Source organism: Mercenaria mercenaria, unplaced genomic scaffold, assembly GCF_021730395.1.
Source record: "Mercenaria mercenaria strain notata unplaced genomic scaffold, MADL_Memer_1 contig_3653, whole genome shotgun sequence".
Lineage (NCBI taxonomy): Eukaryota > Metazoa > Mollusca > Bivalvia > Venerida > Veneridae > Mercenaria > Mercenaria mercenaria.
In genome coordinates this window covers 31,745-55,559 of record NW_026461813.1, presented here as the reverse complement: position 1 = coordinate 55,559, position 23,815 = coordinate 31,745, and the positions used below count along the sequence as shown (strand labels likewise).

The 23,815-nt window shown below is 37.4% G+C and overlaps 1 protein-coding gene across 1 annotated transcript in view; it reads left to right on the top strand.

Moving 5' to 3' along the window:
• Positions 1 to 1,592: 1,592 nt before the first annotated feature.
• The window catches only part of LOC128553265 (uncharacterized), a gene marked incomplete at its 3' end in the record, with an annotated part of 43,818 nt that continues 21,595 nt past the window's right edge, over positions 1,593 to 23,815 (top strand). Inside the window, exon 1 of the mRNA XM_053534394.1 lies at positions 1,593 to 1,836. Coding sequence (XP_053390369.1) covers positions 1,826 to 1,836 — 11 coding nt within the window. The remainder of the gene's footprint in view (positions 1,837 to 23,815) is intronic.

Here is a 23,815-nt window from a genome sequence, read left to right as displayed (position 1 = left end):
GTATTTCAAATGTTGTTATATTATGAGACGCCATGATGTAGAGAAATTCTCGGAATTTGTCATTTGATAAAAGCCTTAAGGCCGAAACGTTGATAAAACTAAGTGAGAACTATAGAGTCTCTAATTGCTATTTATTTATTTTATTTTAATGGGCGAATGCATATCTGAGTGATTTTACTTTTTGACTGTATATATACATATTTTTTTTTTTCTAATTAAATGGATCAGTGTTTGTCAAGAGTGAATGCTGTATTTAAATATTCATCATTCTAATTCTGTCTTATATTATAATTAGATAATCAGTTTTAATCTATTTTTGTGTGTAATATTATAGAAGGCCACATTGAAACTTAAGATATTTAATATGTTCTAACACTGTTATATATCTTTATGTGTTACCTTCTTTAAATAAAGTTATTGTTATTATCATTATTATGTTATTATTATTATTATTATTATTATTATTATTATTACTATTATTATCCACAAGGTAGAAAACATGGGCCTTTTAGCATTTGAAAGAGAGTTGAATACCTTTAAAATGATGTATTATAAGTGGTGTCACATTCCCTAATACAGAGTCTGTTGGCTGTTCAAAATGCTCCTTACGACGTTTTTTCAGGAATCATCAAGGTAATAGATCGAATAATATACCGAATTCATCTTCAAAATAGGAACACGGGCCTTAATGCATTTGAAAGACAGTATAAATACCTTTAAAATGCTATATGCCCTTTTCCTGTATCTTCGTGCCCCCTACGTATTCTCCCATTTAAATCCCAAAATTAGGCAAAATACATTCAAAAATGTATATATGATATTGAAGATAAACCTAATAGAGAATCTTTTGCCTGATCAAAAGTGTTCCTAACGGCATTCTCAAAGAAGGTTGAATGAACTACCTAATTCATACCAAAGAAAGAAACCTGGGTCATAATGAATTTGAAAGAGACTATAAATATCTGTAAAATGATGTATAGGCTGAACACCACTAAATCCAGCTGTTCTTTATTTCATATAAAATCCACTCACTTCATAACGGTGTTTCGACATTTTCTAGCATATCAGATTTTCAGACACTTCCCATAAAGAACTAGATCGCTACTTTAGAAAAACAAAAAGAAAAGGGGGTGTTAACTTTTATATAAGAAAACTACAGTTCGTTAAATACAACCCGCTGAATTTACTACTTTTCGCTTCTTTCAATTTCTCTTTTCGTGACATTAAATTCTTACGCCGCCATTTTTATCTAGCATGCGATAGGAACATGCCGATTTCATTCGAATGCAAAGTGATACATACTGAAACGCGGTAGGGTAAAAGTAAGCACGTTGCTGCCGAGAAAATGCACTAGGAAAGGAAAAAGATTAGTACTATTTATATTTGGACTACTTGTGATAGACCTGCGGAGGCTTACATTCTATTTGGTAGTGATCAGCCTATACACGAGAAATTGAAAGAGTCTGTGCCGTACATTTTTATCTCCGTCGACCAATAGACGTTAACTAGTGTTTTACTGCTATTTCCTTACTGTTTGTCACCTTTGCCAAAGACGGGAAGAAAATACAGGTAAGACTCGATTATTTACGCACCAAACATTTCGTCGAGATTTTACATATTGTATATTAATACATGTGGTATTCTGAATTAATTCTATTCTATTCATATACAGTATAGTTCTTCTTATCTTCCAGCCGTACTGAAAGTGCCAAGAAGATAGATTTTGGTACATTATTTTCTTCTTTGAACTTGATGCGAGTGGCAGCATAACAAGGTTACTCCAAACCCTTCCCCCAACACCTAGAAGTCAGAAACGCATTGAGATATGGATTCCAGGTATTTTTTGCCGAAAATTTACATTCTATTATTGTTCTTCTCTTTCTTTAATTTGGTAAGTTATATTTGGTAAGGTATTTGCATACTTGTACCCTAGAAACCTGATGTAATATTGCAATAGATTACAGTATAGAAATGATATAATATTAGTTTACAATAGAAAGCTGATGTAATATTTCAAGCTGTACATTTAAAGAAAATTAACAACACATTTTTTCCCAAATTTTATTCAATGTAATTATTCTCAAAGATTAATAATTATAAATATTAATGTTTCTATGTTAAGAATGTAACCAAAGACATATAGAATGTAACCAAAGGTATTTAGACAGTTGCAAATTGATGGCTGATATAATTCCTTTGCATCTGAACTCCAAGCAGTGATTTATTCAACGACAAATCACTGGATGAGATATATTATTTCTTAATTAGTGACATGATGTAACTATTGTATAATTAGTAGTGTAAAATACTGAAAAATCACTGTTTTTCTTATGTTGCTTCAGAAACTAGAAACTAATATATTGTAATATAGTGTGTCAAATCAAATTCTACCATATTTATATGAACTAATGATAAAACGTACTCATGGTATTTTATTTTTATTTTCATAATCTTTTTATATATGTATACATATAAACATATACATGTGTTTGTGTTTGTGAAAATATTTGCCATTTACAACAAACCAAAAGAGTTATGAAAATAAATTTTATAATGTAGGACGTTTTGGCCAGCGGACGTTTTGGCCCGGACTTTTGGCGTAGGATCTTTCGGCGTAGGATGTTTTGGCCAAGCATTTTTTGGGGGTAGGACGTTTTGTAATAATAAACAAAGTCTAACCCCTACCATACTTTCCCAAAGTGTCAGGAAAGTATTAAATACCAGTTATTTTCATTTTCTCAAGACTCATTTCCCGAAAAATAAATCATCCTACCCATCTTGAAAGCGAAAAAAAAAGTTGACAATCATCGGTAATTATTCTGTTGATAAACTAAGTAATTGTCCTTGTTTTCATCATCAATTGACATCCTCTCAAAGAGCTAAAAGAAGTGTGTTGGTATCATGACATCTGAAGTGGAGGTCAAAGGGGTATTGTTGCACGAGATTGGCATGACATTACATCACAATTACAGTTTTCACGCCATGTGACACATCACTGTCTGATCGTACCGCCTTGATTCTTAAAATTGATGAGAAGCAGAAATCGATAAAAAAAAATTCCTTAATTTGTTATTAAGGCAAATGTGCAATATCGCGTATAAACTGACAAGTAAATGTCTCAAACCATAATAGTGGAAATCCTACCTCTGTGACCTATTTGCCCTCAAGGAATTTACATTATCGTTTGAGAAGAATATTTTATCAAAAAGTGCATGTACAAAGATTCATTTAAAACTTATTAAAAACTGCAACAACATCATTTTGTTAGCCCACCATCATCAGATGGTGGGCTATTCAAATCACTCTGCGTCCGTGGTCTGTCGTCCGTCCGTCCTTCCGTCTGTTAATTTCTCGTTATCGCATCTCCTCAGAAACTACTGGGGGGGGGGGGGGTGAATTTGAGTTATGTCCATCTGAAAATCAGACTGGTTCAACAGTTTTTGAGTGAGTTATGGCCCTTTGTTTATTTTTATAATTTACATAGATTTATATAGGGAAAAACTTTGAAAATCTTCTTGTCCAAAACCATAGAGCCTAGGGCTTTGATATTTGGTATGCTAAGCATCATCTAGTGGTCCTCTACCAAGATGATTCAAATTATTTCCCTGGGGTCAAATATAGGCCCGCCCCGGGGGTAACATGGTTTATATAGGGAAAAACTTTGAAAAACCTCTCGTCCAAAACCACAGGGCCTAGGGCTTTGATATTTTGTATGTGACATCATCAAGTGGTCTTCTACTAAGATTGTTCAAATTATTCCCCTAGGGTCAAATATGGCCCCGCCCTGGGGGGCACATGGTTTACATAGACTTATATAGGAAAAAACTTTGAAAATCTTCTTGTCTAAACCACGAAGCCTAGGGCATTGATATTTTGTATGTGACATCATCAAGTGGTCTTCTACTAAGATTGTTCAAATTATCCCCCTAGGGTCAAATATGGCCCCGCCCTGGGGGTCACATGGTTCATATAGACTTATATAGGGAAAAGCTTTTAAAATCTTCTTGTCAATAACCTACAACATTCAAATTTGGACCACATGTATAGTTTTGAGTGGCAAGATGAACCTTGACATGAGTTGACCTTGATTTTGACCTAGTGACCTACTTTCACATTTCTGTAGCTACAGCCTTCAAAGTTGGACCACATGCATAGTTTTTTTGCACTATAAAAAACTTCGACCTTGACATTGACGAAGTGACCTACTTTTACATTTTTGAAGGTACATACTTCAAATTTGGACCACATGCATAGTTTTGTGTTCAGAAATGAAGTTTGACCTTGATTTTGACCTAGTGACCTACTTTCACATTTCTCAAGCTACAGCCTTCAAATTTTGACCACATGCATAGTTTTGTGCACCGAAAAAAACTTTGACCTTGACATTGACCTAGTGACCTACTTTCACATTTTTGAAGGTACAGGCTTCAAATTTGGACCACATGCATAGTTTTGTGTTCTGAAATGAAATTTGACCTTGATTTTGACCTAGTGACCTACTTTCACATTTTTGAAGGTACAGGCTTCAAATTCGGATCACATGCATAGTTTTGTGTACCGAAATTTTTAGCCCACCATCATCAGATGGTGGGCTATTAAAATCACTCTGTGTCCGTGGTCCGTCCGTCCGTCATTCCGTCCGTCCGTCCGTCCGTTAACAATTTCTCGTTATCGCATCTCCTCAGAAACTACTGGGGGGATTTTGACCAAACTTTGTCAGAATGATGTATTGGTACCCTAGTTGTGTCCCCCTGAAAATCAGTCTGGTTCAACAATTTATGAGTGAGTTATGGCCCTTTGTTTATTTTTATAATTTACATAGATTTATATCTAGGGAAAAAATTTGAAAACCTTCTTATCCAAAACCACAGAGCCTAGGGCTTTGATATTTGGTTTGAAGCATTATCTAGTGGTCCTCTACCAAGATGATTCAAATTATTTTTCTGGGGTCAAATATGGCCCCGCCCTGGGGGTCACATAGTTTATAATGACTTATATAGAGGGAAAAACTTTGAATAACCCCTTGTCCAAAACCAGAGGGCCTAGGGCTTTGATATTTTGTATGTGACATCATCTAGTGGTCTTCAACTAAGATTGTTCATATTATACCCCTAGGGTCAAATATGGCCCCGCCCTGGGGGTCATATGGTTTACATAGACTTACATAAGGAAAAACTTTGAAAATCTTCTTGTCCAAACCACAAAGCCTAAGGCTTTGATACTTGTAATGTAGCATCATCTAGTGGTTCTCTACCAAGTTTGTTCAAATTATCGCCCTAGGGTCAAAAATGGCCCCGCTCTGGGGGTCACATGGTTCATATAGACTTATATAGGGAAAAGCTTTTAAAATGTTCTTGTCAATAACTACAACATCCAAATTTGGACCACATGTATATTTTTGAGTGGCAAGATGAACCTTGACATCAGTTGACCTTGATTTTGACCTAGTGACCTACTTTCACATTTCTGTAGCTACAGCCTTCAAATTTGGACCACATGTATATTTTTGAGTGGCAAGATGAACCTTGACATGAGTTGACCTTGATTTTGACCTAGTGACCTACTTTCACATTTCTGTAGCTACAGCCTTCAAATTTGGACCACATGCATAGTTTTGTGCACTGGAAAAAACTTTGACCTTGATTTTGACCTAGTGACCTACTTTCACATTTCTCAAGCTACAGCCTTCAAATTTGGACCACTTGCATAGTTTTGTGTACCGAAAAAAACTTTGACCTTCACATTGACCTAGTGACCTACTTTCACATTTTTAAGGTACAGGCTTCAAATTTGGACCACATGCATAGTTTTGTAATCCGAAATAAAATTTGACCATGATTTTGACCTAGTGACCTACTTTTACATTTCTCAAGCTACAGCCTTCAAATTTGGACCACTTGCATAATTTTGTGTACCGAAATGAACTTTGACCTTTACATTGACCTAGTGACCTACTTTCACATTTTTAAGGTACAGGCTTCAAATTTGGACCACATGCATAGTTTTGTATTCCGAAATAAAATTTGACCTTGATTTTGACCTAGTGACCTACTTTTACATTTCTCAAGCTATAGCCTTCAAATTTGGACCACATGCATAGTTTTGTGTACCGAAATGAACTTTGACCTTTACATTGACCTAGTGACCTACTTTCACATTTTTGAAGATACAGGCTTCAAATTTGGACCACATGCATAGTTTTGTATTCCGAAATAGAATTTGACCTTGATTTTGACCTGAGTGACCTACTTTTACATTTCTCAAGCTACAGCCTTCAAATTTGGACCACTTGCATAGTTTTGTGTACAGAAATGAACTTTGACCTTCACATTGACCTAGTGACCTACTTTCACATTTCTCAAGCTACAGCTTTTGAATTTGGACCACATACACAGTGTTGTGTACGGAAATGAAATTTGACCTTGAGGTAGTCAATAAGTCTTGAAATTTGGAACACTCAAAAATGGCACATTGATGGGCGCCAAGATCACTCTGTGATCTCTTGTTTAGAATAAATATTAATCTGATAAACATACTTAGTCTATGCAATAGCATTAATATAACTGCTGTATTACACTCATTTGTGTGTGTTTTACTTTCATACATGTAAGATTTTAACTGGAAGTATTTTTAAAATCTGGTTTTCCCATGCTTGTTGCTCAACCCAGATAAAGAATTAATTTATGATAAGTATTAATCTGATAAACATACTTTAAGTCTATGCAATATTTTAGCATGAATATAACTGCAGCAGACTCTATTATATGTGTTAAAGATTTACATTATTTAAACTTCAATTAAAAGTTGTTGGGTATTAACTGTTATATTTGTCTCTCAAAAATGCAAGCCAATACTTCATGAGGGTAACAGAATGAGAATGTTTAAAAAGTATGAAAAGAAAAAGGAAAACTTGTTCACATTATAGGCATTATCTAATAATACTACATATATACCATGAGGTCTGAAAGATTCTCAGATGCAATGTGAAAATAGTTTGAAAATGACACCGGAAAGCGCACTTGGTTGAATGCCCCTTTGATGCCAAAGCGCGCCCTAAAAGTGCCCTTTTTCCTGGGAAGCACCATGCCCCTCTAAGAGTCTGCAGGAAACACTAGAAATGAACTTTGATCTTGAGCTTGACCTAGTGACCTACTTTCACATTTCTGAAGCTACAGGCTTCAAATTTGGACCACATGCATATTTTTAGCCCACCATCATCAGATGGTGGGCTATTCAAATCACTCTGCGTCCGTGGTCTGTCGTCCGTCTGTCCGTTGGTCCGTCCTTCCGTTAACAATTTCTCGTTATCGCATCTCCTCAGAAACTACCAGGGGGATTTTGACCAAACTTTGTCAGAATGATGTATTGGTACCTTAGTTCTGTCCCCCTGAAAATCAGACTGGTTCAACAATTTTTTAGTGAGTTATGGTCCTTTGTTTATTTCTATAATTTACATAGATTTATATAGGGAAAAACTTTGAAAATCTTCTTGTCCAAAACCATAGAGCCTAGGGCTTTGATATTTGGTATGAAGCATCATCTAGTGGTCCTCTACCAAGATGATTCAAATTATATCCCTGGGGTCTAATATGGTCCCGCCCCAGGGGTCACATGGTTTATATAGACTTATATAGAGAAAAACTTTGAAAACCTCTTGTTCAAAACCACAGGGCCTAGGGCTTTGATATTTTGCATGTGACATCATCTAGTGGTCTTCTACTAAGATTGTTCAAATTATACCCCTAGGGTCAAATATGGCCCCGCCCCGGGGGTCACATGGTTTATATAGACTTATATAGGGAAAAACTTTGAAAGTCCTCTTGTCCAAACAACAAAGCCTAGGGCTTTGGCATTTGTAATGTAGCATCATCTAGTGGTTCTCTACCAAGTTTGTTCAAATTATCCCCCTAGGGTCAAATATGGCCCCGCCCCGGGGGTCACATGGTTCATATAGACTTACGTATGAAAAAGCTTTTAAAATCTTCTTGTCAATAACCTACAACATTCAGATTTGGACCACATGTATGGTTTTGAGTGGCAAGATGAACCTTGACATGACTTGACCTTGATTTTGACCTAGTGACCTACTTTCACATTTCTGTAGCTACAGCCTTCAAATTTGGACCACATGCATAGTTTTGTGCACTGAAAAAAACTTTGACCTTGACATTGAACTAGTGACCTACTTTCACATTTTTGAAGGTACAGGCTTCAAATTTTACCACATGCATAGTTTTGTGTTCCGAAATGAAATTTGACCTTGATTTTGACCTAATGACCTACTTTCACATTTCTCAAGCTACAGCCTTTAAATTTGGACCACATGCATAGTTTTGTGTACCGAAACAAACTTTGACCTTGACATTGACCTGGTGACCTACTTTCACATTTTTAGCTCACCTGTCACATAGTGACAAGGTGAGCTTTTGTGATCACCCTTCGTCCGTCGTCCATGTATGTGTCCGTCCGTGCGTCAACAATTCCTTGTCTGCACGATAGTGGTTTCATTTATGATTTTATTTTAACCAAACTTGCACACAACTTGTATCACCATAAGGTCACGGTTCCTTTCTTGAACTGGCCAGATCCCATTATGGGTTCTAGAGTTATGGCCCCTGAAAGGGCCAAAATTAGCTATTTTGACCTTGTCTGCACAATAGCAGCTTTATTTATGATTTGATTTTTACCAAACTGGCACACAACTTGTATCACCACGAGATCTTGGTTCCTTTCTTGAACTGGCCAGATCCCATTATGGGTTCCAGAGTTATGGCCCCTGAAAGGGCCAAAATAAGCTATTTTGAGCTTGTCTGCACAATAGCAGCTTTATTTATGATTTGATTTTTACCAAACTGGCACACAACTTGTATCACCACGAGATCTTGGTTCCTTCTTGAACTGGCCAGATTTCTTTATTGGTTCCAGAGTTATGGCCCCTTAAAGGGCCAGAATTAGCTATTTTGACCTTGTCTGCACAATAGCAGCTTCATTTATGATTTGAATTTAACCAAACTTGCACACAACTTGTATCACCATAAAATCTTGGTTCCTTTCTTGAACTGGCGAGATTCCATTATGGGTTCCAGAGTGATGGCCCCTGAAAGAGCCAAAATTAGCTATTTTGACCTTGTCTGCACAATAGCAACTTCATTTATGATTTGAATTTAATCAAACTTGCACAAAACTTGTGTCACCATAAGATCTCGGTTCCTTTGTTGATCCGGCCAGATCCCAAAATGGGCTCCAGAATTATTGCCCCTTAAAGGGCCAAAATGAGCTATTTTGACCTTGTCTGCACAATAGCAGCTTCATTTATGATTTGATTTTAACCAAACTTGCACACAACTTGTATCACCACGAGATCTTGCTTCCTTTCTTCAGCTGGCCAGATTCCATCATGGGTTCCAGAGTTATGGCCCCTTAAATGTCCAAAACTTGCTATTTTGGCCTTTGCAGCCATATAGAGACTTCATTTATGGTTTTATTTGATACAAACTTCCAAAATATCTTCAACAACAATAAATCTTGGATTCCATGACAATTCAGATCCAATCGTAGGTTCCAGAGTTATTTTATATCTGATTACCTCCCCTGATTGTAATCAAAATGGATTTATATCAGTAAGTACTTATAGGACTTATTTGAAATTTCATTATTTTTAGCTCACCTGTCACAAAGTGACAAGGTGAGCTTTTGTGATCGCGCGGTGTCCGTTGTCCGTGCATCAGTGTGTCCGTGCGTCTGTAAACTTTTGCTTGTGACCACCCTAGAGGTCACATTTTTCATGGGATCTTTATGAAAGTTGGTCAGAATGTTCATCTTGATGATATCTAGGTCAAGTTCGAAACTGGGTCACGTGCCTTCAAAAACTAGGTCAGTAGGTCTAAAAATAGAAAAACCTTGTGACCTCTCTAGAGGCCATATATTTCACAAGATCTTCATGAAAATTGGTCAGAATGTTCACCTTGATGATATCTAGGTCAAGTTCGAAACTGGGTCACGTGCCTCTTAAACTAGGTCAGTAGGTCTAAAAATAGAAAAACCTTGTGACCTCTCTAGAGGCCATATATTTCACAAGATCTTCATGAAATTGGTCAGAACGTTCACCTTGATGATATCTAGGTCAAGTTCGAAACTGGGTCACGTGCCATCAAAAACTAGGTCAGTAGGTCAAATAATAGAAAAACCTTGTGACCTCTCTAAAGGCAATATTTTTCATGGGATCTGTATGAAAATTAGTCTGAGTGTTCATCTTGATGATATCTAGGTCAAGTTCGAAAGTGGGTCACGTGCGGTCAAAAACTAGGTCAGTAGGTCTAAAAATAGAAAAACCTTGTGACCTCTCTAGAGGCCATATATTTCATGAGATCTTCATGAAAATTTGTCAGAATGTTCATCTTGATGATATCTAGGTCAGGTTCGAAAGTGGGTCACGTGCCATCAAAAACTAGGTCAGTAGGTCAAATAATAGAAAAACCTTGTGACCTCTCTAGAGGCCATATTTTTCATGGGATCTGTATGAAAGTTAGTCTGAATGTTCATCTTGATGATATCTAGGTCAAGTTTGAAAGTGGGTCACGTGCCTTCAAAAACTAGGTCAGTAGGTCAAATAATAGAAAAACCTTGTGACCTCTCTAAAGGCCATATTTTTCACGGGATCTGTATGAAAATTGGTCTGTGTGTTCATCTTGATGATATCTAGGTCAAGTTCGAAACTGGGTCAACTGCGGTCAAAAACTAGGTCAGTAGGTCTAAAAATAGAAAAACCTTGTGACCTCTCTAGAGGCCATACTTTTGAATGGATCTTCGTGAAAATTGGTCAGATTGTTCACCTTGATGATATCTAGGTCAGGTTTGAAACTGGGTCACGTGCCTTAAAAAACTAGGTCAGTAGGTCAAATAATAAAAAAAAACTTGTGACCTCTCTAGAGACCATACTTTTCATGGGATCTGTATGGAAGTTGGTCTAAATGTTCATCTTGATGATATCTAGGTCAAGTTTGAAACTGGGTCACGTGCGGTAAAAAACTAGGTCAGTAGGTCTAAAATTATTAAAATCTTTTGACCTCTCTAGAGGCCATATTTTTCAATGGATCTTCATGAAAATTGATATGAATGTTCACCTTGATGATATCTAGGTCAGTTTCGAAACCGGGTCACGTGCGGTCAAAAAACTGGCAGTAGGTATAAAAATAGAAAAACCTTGTGACCGCTCTAGAGGCCATATTTTTCATGAGATCTTCATGAAAATTAGTGAGAATGTTCACCTTGATGATATCTAGGTAAAGTTCAAAACAGGGTCACGGTACCTTCGAAAATAGGTCAGTAGGTCAAATAATAGAAAACCTTGTTACCTCTCTAGAGACCATATTTTTCAATGGATCTTCATGAAAATTGGTCAGAATTTTTATCTTGATAATACTAGGTCAAGTTCAAAACTAAGTCACTATGTCAAATAATAGAAAAAACGACGTCATACTCAAAACTGGGTCATGTGGGAAGAGGTGAGCGATTCAGGACCATCATGGTCCTCTTGTTATTAGTTGGACAGAGACAGTCAGGGTAGATAACTATGGACTGGTTTTATGTCAAATTACCTCCCTTTATTAGCCCACCATCATCAGATGGTGGGCTATTAAAATCACTCTGCGTCCGTGGTCCGTCCGTCCGTCCGTTAACAATTTCTTGTTATCGCATCTCCTCAGAAACTACTGGGGGGATTTTGACCAAACTTTGTCAAAATGATGTATTGGTACCCTAGTTGTGTCCCCCTGAAAATCAGACTGGTTTAACAATTTATGAGTGAGTTATGGCCCTTTGTTTATTTCTATAATTTATATAGATTTATATAGGGAAAAACTTTGAAAACCTTCTTGTCCAAAACCACAGAGCCTAGGGCTTTGATATTTGGTATGAAGCATCATCTAGTGGTCCTCTACCAAGATGATTCAAATTATTTCTCTGGGGTCAAATATGCCACGCCCTGGGGGTCACATGGTTTATATAGACTTATATAGGGAAAAACTTTGAATAACCTCTTGTCCAAAACCACAGGGCCTAGGGCTTTGATATTTTGTATGTGACATCATCTAGTGGTCTTCAACTAAGATTGTTCAAATTATACCCTAGGGTCAAATATGGCCCCGCCCTGGGGGTCATATGGTTTACATAGACTTATATAGGGAAAAACTTTGAAAATCTTTTTGTCCAAACCACAAAGCCTAGGGCTTTGATACTTGTAATGTAGCATCATCTAGTGGTTCTCTACCAAGTTTGTTCAAATTATCCTCCTAGGGTTAAATATGGCCCCGCCCCGGGGTCACATGGTTCATATAGACTTATATAGGGAAAAGCTTTTAAAATGTTCTTGTCAGTAACTACAACATTCAAACTTGGACCACATGTATATTTTTGAGTGGCAAGATGAACCTTGACAGTAGTTGACCTTGATTTTGACCTAGTGACCTACTTTCACATTTCTGTAGCTACAGCCTTCAAATTTGGACCACATGCATAATTTTGTGCACTGGAAAAAACTTTGACCTTTATATTGACCTAGTGACCTACTTTCACATTTTTGAAGGTACAGGCATCAAATTTGGACCATATGCATAGTTTCGTGTTTTCAAAATGAAAATTTGACATTGATTTTGACCTAGTGACCTACTTTCACATTTCTCAAGCTACAGCCTTCAAATTTGGACTACATGCATAGTTTTGTGTACCGAAAAAAAACTTTGACCTTGACATTGACCTAGTGACCTACTTTCACATTTTTGAAGGTACAGGCTTCAAATTTGGACCACATGCATAGTTTTGTATTCTGAAATAAAATTTGACCTTCATTTTGATCTAGTGACCTACTTTTACATTTCTCAAGCTACAGCCTTCAAATTTGGACCACTTGCATAGTTATGTGTACTGAAATGACCTTTGACCTTTACATTGACCTAGTGACCTACTTTCACATTTTTAAGGTACAGGCTTCAAATTTGGACCACATGCATAGTTTTGTATTCCGAAATAAAATTTTACCTTGATTTTGACCTAGTGACCTACTTTAATTTCTCAAGCTACAGCCTTCAAATTTGGACCACATGCATAGTTTTGTGTACCAAAACAAACTTTGACCTTTACATTGACCTAGTGACCTACTTTCACATTTTTGAAGGTACAGGCTTCAAATTTGGACCACATGCATAGTTTTGTATTCCGAAGTAAAATTTGACCTGGATTTTGACCTAGTGACCTACTTTTACATTTCTCAAGCTACAGCCTTCAAATTTGGACCACTTGCATAGTTTTGTGTACCGAAATGAACTTTGACCTTAAGATTGACCTAGTGACCTACTTTCACATTTCTGTAGCTACAGGCTTCAAATTTAGGACCACATGCATAGTTTTGTGTACCGAAACAAACTTTGACCTTGACATTGACCTAGTGACCTACTTTCACATTTTTGAAGGTACAGGCTTCAAATTTGGACCACATGCATAGATTTGTGTTGTGTACAGAAATGAAATTTGACCTTGAGCTAGTCAATAAGTCTTGAAATTTGGAACACTCAAAAATGGCACATTGGTGGGCGCCAAGATCACTCTGTGATCTCTTGTTTCAAATTAAAATGGGTATATCTCCATAACTAATGAAGATACTGATCTGAAATTTCTTTTATGTCAACAGATTTATTTGGCAGATCCTTCTTTTGTTCACTTACAATATTTATTTTTTTAATTACTTCCCTTTTACGCTACTATAAATAGCTTATTTTCAGTAACTTTTTTATTATTGGCCATAGGGAAAAAACGAGACCACTTTTCTGTGGTACAACATGGATGGTACCTCCAATTTTTAGGTGTATTTTGACATATCTATACCTTGTAAGAATTTTTTATGCCCCCCTTTGAAAAAGGAGGGGTATATTGTTTTGCAGATGTCGGTCGGTCGGTCGGTCGGTCGGTCGTAATGTAGACCTATCTGTTTCCGGATGATAACTCAAGAACGCTTGGGCCTAGGATCATGAAAGTTGATAGGGAGGTTGGTCATCACCAGTAGATGACCCCTATTGATTTTGAGGTCTGTATGTCAAAGGTCAAGGTCACAGTGACCCTGAATAGTAAAACGGTTTCCGGATGATAACTCAAGAACGCTTGGGCCTAGGATCATGAAAGTTGATAGGGAGGTTGGTCATCACCAGTAGATGACCCCTATTGATTTTGAGGTCTGTATGTCAAAGGTCAAGGTCACAGTGACCCTGAATAGTAAAACGGTTTCCGGATGATAACTCAAGAACACTTGGGCCTAGGATCACGAAAGTTGATAGGGAGGTTGGTCATGACCAGCAGATGACCCCTATTGATTTTGAGGTCAGTATGTTAAAGGTCAAGGTCACAGTGACCCTGAACAGTAAAACAGTTTCCGGATGATAACTCAAGAACGCTTAGGCCTAGGATCACGAAAGTTGATAGGGAGGTTGGTCATGACCAGCAGGTGACCCCTATTGATTTTGAGGTCAGTATGTCAAAGGTCAAGGTCACAGTGACCAGGAACAGTAAAATGGTTTCCAGGCAATAACTCAAGAACACTTGGGCCTAGTGTCAGGAAAATTGATAGTTAGGTTGGCCATGACCAGCAGATGACCCCTATTGATTTTGAGGTCAGTATGTTAAAGGTCAAGGTCACAGTGACCCTGAACAGTAAAACAGTTTCCGGATGATAACTCAAGAACGCTTAGGCCTAGGATCACGAAAGTTGATAGGGAGGTTGGTCATGACCAGCAGGTGACCCCTATTGATTTTGAGGACATTAGGTCAAAGGTCAAGGTCACATTGGCCAGGAACAGTTAAATGGTTTCTGATCTTCTTGTCCAAAACCATAGGGCCTAGGGCTTTGATATTTGGTATGTAGCAAAATCTAGTGATCCTCTACAAAGATTGTTCAGATTATTTCCCTGGCGTCAAATATGGCCCCACCCCTAGGGTCACATGGTTTATATAGCCTTATATAGGAAAAAACTTTGAAAAACCTCTTGTCCAAAACCACAGGGCCTAGGGCTTTGATATTTTGTATATGACATCATCTAGTGATCCTCTACTAAGATTATTCAAATTATTCCCCAAGGGTCAAATATGGCTCCGCCCTGTGGGTCACATGGTTTACATATACTTATTTACAGTGTGCATATAATTTCTGTTCCTTGTGCAATTACTAAATGCATCAAGGGGGGCATTTCGTGTTCGACGAGCTCTTGTTTTTCTTTTTGGTTAAATTTCTTCCCTTTGTTGTTCCTGTCCTTTGGACTTTGATATTTTACTGAGGACCTTCTTGTCCTCAAGTGCAATGATAACAGGTGAGCGATATAGGGCCATCATGGCCCTCTTGTTGAAGGTAGACGCTTCAAATTTGGGACCACATGCATAGTTTTGTGTTCTGAAATGAAATTTGACCTTGAATTTGACCTAGTGACCTACTTTCAAATTTCTCAAGCTACAGCCTTCAAATTTGGACCACATGCATAGTTCTGTGTACCGAAACAAACATTGACCAAATGCTTAGTTCTGTGTTCCGAAATAAAATTTGACCTTGATTTCGACCTAGTGACCTACTTTCACATTTCTCGAGCTACAGCCTTCAAATTTGGACCACTTGCATAGTTTTGTGTACTGAAATGAACTTTGACCTTAAGATTGACATAGTGACCTACTTTCACATTTCTGTAGCTACAGGCTTTAAATTTAGACCACATGCATAGGGTTTCGTACCGAAACAAACTTTGACCTTGACATTGACCTAGTGACCTACTTTCACATTTTTGAAGGTACAGGCTTTAAATTTAGACCACATGCATAGATTTGTGTTCTGAAGTGTAATTTGACCTTGATTTTGACCTAGTGACCTACTTTCACATTTCTCAAGCTACAGCCTTCAAATTTGGACCACTTGCATAGTTTTGTGTACCAAAATAAACTTTGACCTCAAGATTGACCTAGTGACCTACTTTCAAATTTCTCAAACTACAGCCTTTAAACTTGATCCGCATGCATAGTTTTGTGTACAGAGAACTTTGTCCTTGAAATTGATCTAGTGACCTACTTTCACATTCTCAAGCTACAGCTTTCGAATTTGGACCACATGCACAGTGTTGTGTACGGAAATGAAATTTGACCTTGAGCTAGTCAATAAGTCTTGAAATTTGGAACACTCAAAAATGGCACATTGGTGGGCGCCAAGATCACTCTGTGATCTCTTGTTGTGTTCTGAATTGAAATTTGACATTGATTTTTACCTAGTACCTACTTTCACTTTTCTCAAGCTACAGCCTCCAAATTTAAGCACATGCATAGTTTTTTATACCGAAATGAACTTTGACCTTGAAATTGATCTAGTGACCTACTTTCACATTTCTCAAGCTACAGCTTTCTAATTTGGACCACATGCATGGACCACATGCGCAGTGTTGTGTACCGAAATGAAATTTGACCTTGATTTTGACCTCGAGCTAGTGTTGAAATTTGGAACATTCAAAAATGGCTCAATGGTGGGCACCAAGATCACTCTGTGATCTCTTGTTAGCACACCATCATGAGATGGTGGGCTTTTAAAATCACTCTGCGTCCGTGGTCCATTAACAATTTCTCGTTATCGCATCTCCTCAGAAACTACTGGGGGGATTTTGACCAAACTTTGTCAGAATGATGTATTGGTACTCTAGTTGTGTCCCCCTGAAAATCAGACTGGTTCAACAATTTATGAGTGAGTTATGGCCCTTTGTTTATTTTTATAATTTACATAGATTTATATAGGGAAAAACTTTGAAAATCTTCTTGTCCAAAACCACAGAGCCTAGGGCTTTGATATTTGGTATGAAGCATCATCTAGTGGTCCTCTACCAAGATGATTCAAATTATATCCCTGGGGTCAAATATGGCCCCGCCCTGGGGGTCACATAGTTTATAGAGACTTATAAAGGGAAAAACTTTAAAAAACCTCTTGTCCAAAACCACAGGACCTAGGGCTTTGATATTTTGCGTGTGACATCATTTAGTGGTCTTCTACTAAGATTGTTCAAATTATCCCCCTAGGGTCAAATATGGCCCCGCCCTGGGGGTCACATGGTTTATATAGACTTATTTAGGGAAAAACTTTGAAAAACCTCTTGTTCAATACCACAGGACCTAGGGCTTTGATATTTTGTATGTGACATCATCTAGTGGTCTTCTACTAAGGTTGTTCAAATTATCCCCCTAGGGTCAAATATGGCCCCATCCTGGGGGTCACATGATTTACATAGACTTATATAGGGAAAAACTTTGAAAATCTTCTTGTCCAAACCACAAAACCTAGGGCTTTGATATTTGTTATGTAGCATCATCTCGTGGTTGTTTATCAAGTTTGTTCAAATTATCCCCCTAGGGTCAAATATGGCCCCGCCCCGGGGGTCACATGGTTCATATAGACTTATATAGGGAAAAGCTTTTAAAATCTTCTTGTCAATAATCTACAGCATTCAGATTTGGACCACATGTATAGTTTTGAGTGGCAAGATGGACATTGACATGAGTTGACCTTGATCTTGACCTAGTGACCTACTTTCACATTTCTGTAGCTACAGCCTTCAAATTTGGACCACATGCATAATTTTGTGCACTGGAAAAAACTTTGACCTTGGTTTAAACATTTATTTCCCAATATGTACATATCAAATGATTATTTACATACATAAATTCTGGATTGGACTGGAAGCCTTGACATTGACCTAGTGACCTACTTTTACATTTTTGAAGGTACAGGCTTCAAATTTGGACCACATGCGTAATTTTGTGTTCCGAAATGAAATTTGACCTTGATTTTGACCTAGTGACCTACTTTCACATTTCTCAAGCTACAGCCTTCAAATTTGGACCACATGCATAGTTTCGTGTACTGAAAAAAAAACTTTGACCTTGACATTGACCTAGCTGACCTACTTTCACATTTCTCAAGCTACAGCCTTCAAATTTGGACCACATGCATAGTTTTGTGTAACGAAAAAAACTTTGACCTTAACATTGCCCTAGTGACCTACTTGCACATTTTTGTAGGTACAGGCTTCAAATTTGGACCACATGCATAGTTTTGCGTTCCGAAATGAAATTTGACCTTGTTTTGACCTAGTAACCTACTTTCACATTTCTCAAGCTACAGCCTTCAAATTTGGATCACATGCATAGTTTTGTGTTTCGAAATGAAATTTGACCTTGATTTTGACCTAGTGACCTACTTTCACATTTTTGAAGGTACAGGCTTCAAATTTGGACCACATGCATAGTTTTGTATTCGAAAAAACTTTGACCTTGACATTGACCTAGTGACCTACTTGCATATTTCTCAAGCTACAGCCTTCAAATTTGGACCACATGCATAGTTTTGTGTAACGAAAAAAACTTTGACCTTGACATTGACCTAGTGACCTACTTTACATTTCTCAATCTACAGCCTTCAGATTTGGACCACATGCATAGTTTTGTGTAACGAAATGAACTTTAATCTTGAGATTGACCTAATGACCTACTTTCACATTTCTCAAGTTACAGGCTTCAAATTTGGACCACATGCATAGTTTTGTATACCAAAATGAACTTTGACCTTGAAATTGATCTTGTGACCTACTTTAACATTTCTCAAGCTACAGCTTTCAAATTTGGACCACGTGCATGGACCACATGCACGGTGATATGTACTGAAATGAAATTTGACCTTGATTTTGACCTTGAACTGGTCTTGAAATTTGGAACAATCAAAAATGGCTCAATGGTGGGCGCCAAGATCACTCTGTGATCTCTTGTTTTATTTTAAAACCAAATTTCTATTTACGTTCACGAGGTCACGTAACCTATTCCGCCGCACTAACAGAAACCTTTTTACCCAAAAAATCGTGTTACTCAATGTATTTAAATTACTGCTGCTTTTTAGCCCACCATCATCAGATGGTGGGCTATTCAATTCACTCTGGGTCTGTCGTCCTTCCATCCGTCTTTCCGTCTAGGTCAAGTTCGAAAGTGGGTCACGTGCCGTCAAAAAGTAGGTCAGTAATTCAAATAATGAAAAAACGTTGTGACCTCTCTAGAGGCCATATTTTTCATGGGATCTGTATGAAAGTTGGTCTGAATGTTTATCTTGATGATATATAGGTCAAGTTTGAAACTGGGTCAACTGCGATCAAAAACTAGGTCAGTAGGTTTTGAAATATAAAAAAACCTTGTGATTTCTCTAGAGGCCATACCCTTGAATGGATCTTCATGAAAATTGGTCAGAATGTTCACCTTGATGATATCTAGGTCAAGTTTGAAACTGGGTCACGTGCCGTAAAAATCTAGGTCAGTAGGTCAAATAATAAAGAAACCTTGTAACCTCTCTAGAGGCCATAGGATCTGTATGAAAGTTGGTCTGAATGTTCATCTTGATGATATCTAGCATGAAAATTGGTCAGAATGTTCATCTTGATGATATCTAGGTCAAGTTTGAAACTGGGTCACGTGCCATAAAAAACTAGGTCAGTAGGTCAGATAATAAAAAAACCTTGTGACCTCTCTAGAGGCCATAGGATCTGTATGAAAGTTGGTCTGAATGTTCATCTTGATGATATCTAGGTCAAGTTTGAAACTGGGTCAACTGCAGTCAAAAACTAGGTCAGTAGGTCTAAAATTAGGAAAATCTTTTGACCTCTCTAGAGGTGATATTTTCCAATGGATCTTCATGAAAATTGATCTAAATGTTCACCTTGATGATATCTAGGTCAGTTTCGAAACTGGGTCACGTGCGGTCAAAACCTAGGCCAGTAGGTATAAAAATAGAAAAACCTTGTGACCTCTCTATAGGCCATATTTTTAATAAGATCTTCATGAAAATGAGTGAGAATGTTCACCTTGATGATATCTAGGTGAAGTTCAAAACAGCGTCACGTACCTTCGAAAACTAGGTCAATAGGTCAGATAATAGAAAAACCTTGTGACCTCTCTAGAGACCATATTTTTCAATGGATCTTCATGAAAATTGGTCAGAATTTTTATCTTGATAATATCTAGGTCAAGTTCAAAACTGGGTCACATGAGCTCAAAAACTAGGTCACTATGTCAAATAATAGAAAAAACGTCATACTTAAAACTGGGTCATGTGGGAAGAGGTGAGCGATTCAGGACCATCATGGTCCTCTTGTTTCTTTTTGTTTTTAGCTCACCTGAGCAATGCTCAGGTGAGTTTTTCTCATCAGTCGATGTCCGGCATCCGTCGTCTGGTGTCTGGCGTTTGTCTGTCTGTCAACATTTAGCTTGTGTATGCGATAGAGGCTGTATTTTTCAACTGATCTTCATGAAATTCGGTCAGAATGATGACCTTGATAAAATCTAGGCCGAGTTCGAAAATGGGTCATCTGGGGTCAAAAACTAGGTCACTATGTCAAATCAAAGAAAAAGCTTGTGTATGCTATAAAGGCTGTATTTTTCAATTAATCTTTATGAATTTTGGTCAGAATGATTACCTTGATGAAATCTAGGCCGAGTTTGAAAACGGATTATCTAGGGTTAAAAACTAGGTCACTAGGTCAGATCAAAGGAAAAACCTTGTGTATGCGTTAGAGGCTGTATTTTTCAATTAATCTTCATGAATTTTGGTCAGAATGATAACCTTGATGAAATCTAGGCCAGGATTAAAAATGGGTCATCTGGGGTCAAAAACTAGGTCACTAGGTCAAATCAAAGAAAAACCTTGTGTATGCAATAGAGGCTGTATTTTTCAGTTAATCTTCATGAATTTTGTTCAGAATGATTACCTTGATGAAATCTAGGCCGAGTTTGAAAATGGGTTATCTGGGGTGAGAAACTAGGTCACTAGGTCAAATCAAAGAAAAACCTTGTGTATGTGATAGAGGCTGTATTTTTCTATTAATCTTCATGAATTTTGGTCAGAATGATAACCTTGATGAAATCTAGGCCATGTTTAAAAATGGGTCATCTGGGGTCAAAAACTAGGTCACTAGGTCAAATAAAAAAAAATCTTGTGTATGCAATAGAGGCTGTATTTTTCAATTAATCTTCATGAATTTTGGTCAGAATGATTACCTTGATGAAATCTAGGCCGAGTTTGAAAATTGGTTATCTGGGGTGATAAACTAGGTCAAATCAAAGAAAAACCTTGTGTATGCGATAGAGGCTGTATTTTTCAAGTGATCTTCATAATTTTGGTCAGAATGATTTCCTTGATAAAATCTAGGTCAAGTTTAAAAATGGGTTATCTGGGGTCAAAAAGTAGGTCACTAGGTCAAATCAAAGGAAAAACTTGTATATGCGATAGAGGCTGTATTTTTCAATTGATCTTCCTGAAATTAAGTCAAAATGATAACCTTAACAAAATCTAGGCTGAGATTGAAAATGGGTCATCTAGGGTTAAAAAGTAGGTCACTAGGTCAAATCAAAGAAAAACCTTGTGTATGCGATAGAGGCTGTATTTTTCAATTGATCTTCATGAATTTTGGTCAGAATGATTGCCTTGATAAAATCAAGGTCAAGATTGAATATGGGTCATCTGGGGTCAAAAATTGGGTCACTAGGTCAAATCAAAGAAAAACCTTTTGTATGCGATAGAGGCTGTATTTTTCAATTGATCTACCTGAAATTAACCAAAGACGTAAAAAATGGTACTGGCAGCTTCCTCGCTTGGCGCTCGGCATAATTAAGGGGATAGTGCTAGGACTGGTCAGCCCGGATTCAGTATAATGTGACTGGGCGGGGTATCATGCCACGTGTCTACGGCGTGATATTCAGTCAGGCAGCACTATAAAGTTGGGCATTGTGCTCACTGCTACAAGTAGACACCGTCGTTTGTATGACTGAAAAATTGTTGAAAAAGATGATAAACCCAAACACACACGCTACCTGAAATTAAGTCAGAATGATTGCCTTGTCAAGTTCAAATATGGGTCATTTTGGATCAAAAAGTAGGTCACTAGGTCAAATCAAAGAAAACCCTTGTGTATGCGATAGAGGCTGTATTTTTCAATTGATCTTCATGAAATTTGGTCAGAATGATTGTCTTGATAAAATCTATGTTGAATTTGATTATGGGTCATCTGGGATCAAAAAGTAGGTCACTAGGTCCAAGCAAAGGAAACCCTTTTGTATGCGATAGAGGCTGTACTTTTCAACTGATCTTCATGAAATTTGGTCAGATTGATTACCTTGATGCAATCTAGGCTGAGTTTGAAAATGGGTCATCTGTGATCAAAAACTAGGTCAAGTTCAAATATGGGTCATTTTGGGTCAAAATGTAGGTCACTAGGTCAAATCAAAGAAAAACCTTGTGTATGCAATAGAGGCTGTATTTTTCAATAAATCTCCATAAATTTTGGTCAGAGTGATTATCTTGATGAGATCTAGGCCGAGTTTGAAAATGGGTCATGTGGGATCAAAAACTAGGTCAAATCAAAGAAAAACCTTGTGTATGTGTATGTATTTTTCAACTAATCTTCATGAAATTTTGTCAGAATGATAGCCTTGATGACATCTAGGTCAAGTTTTGATATGGGTCATCTGGGTTTAAAAACTAGGTCACTAGGTCAAATCAAGGAAAAAACTTGTGTATGCAATAGGGGCTGCATTTAACACTGGATTTTCATAAAATTTGGTCAGAATGGTTGCCTTGATGAAATCTAGGTCAAGTTCAAATATGGGTAGTCGTGGATCAAAAACTAGGTCACACGGTCAAATCATAGAAAAACCTTGTATATGCGATAAAGGGTGTATTTTTCAATTGATCTTCATGAAATTTGGTCAGAATGATAGCCTTGATGAAATCTAGGTCAAGTTCGAATATGGGTCATCTGGGGTCAAAAACTAGGTCACTAGGTCAAATCAAAGAAAACACTTATTTATACTCAAGATTTTTTGCTCCAATTTTAATGATAATTGGTCAGAATATTTTTTTTCCATGAAATCACTCAGTCAAACATGTTTACACTGTTATGGTGTGTTTCTCAGGTGAGCGATATAGGGCCATCATGGCACTCTTGTTCATTTTAAGTGCATGAAACTTTGTCAGAATGTTTGTCTGCATGAAATCTCGGATTAATTTTTATCTGGGTCACACGGGGTTAAAAAGTAGGTCACCAGGCAAATCAAAGAATAAGCTTGTTTACGTTATAGGGGCCACATTTTTTATTCTATCTTCATAAAACTTGGTCAGAATGTTTATTATCATATAAAGTCTTGGATGATTTTGAATCTGGGTCATGTGGATTTTGTCCGGACCATAACTTTGACATGCATGTGCCAATCTTGTTTATATTTGGCATGAATGTTTACCTCAATGAGGAGGTGTGTCATGCGCAAACCCTATGTTCTTATCTCAAAGGTCAAGGTCACAATTGGAGGTCAAAGGTCAAATTGAAGCTTGTCCGGACCATAACTTTGACATGCATGGACCAAATTTGTTTGTATTTGGCATGAATGTTTACATCGATGAGAAGGAGTGTCGTGCACAAACCCCATGTTCCTGTCTCAAAGGTCAAGGTCACAGTTGGAGGCCAAAGGTCAAATTGAAGCTTGTCCAGAACATTTCTTCTTCATGCATGGTGGGATTTTGATGTAACTTGGCATGAATGTTCACCTTTATGAGACAGTGTCCTGCACAAGAACCAAGTCCCTTGGTCAAAGGTCAAGGTCACATTTAGAGGCCAAAGGTCAGATACAAGAATGACATTGTCGAGCATGTCTTCTTCATGCATAAGGGAATTTTGATGTAACTTGGCACATAATTATGTTCAACACCATGAGGCAACCTTGT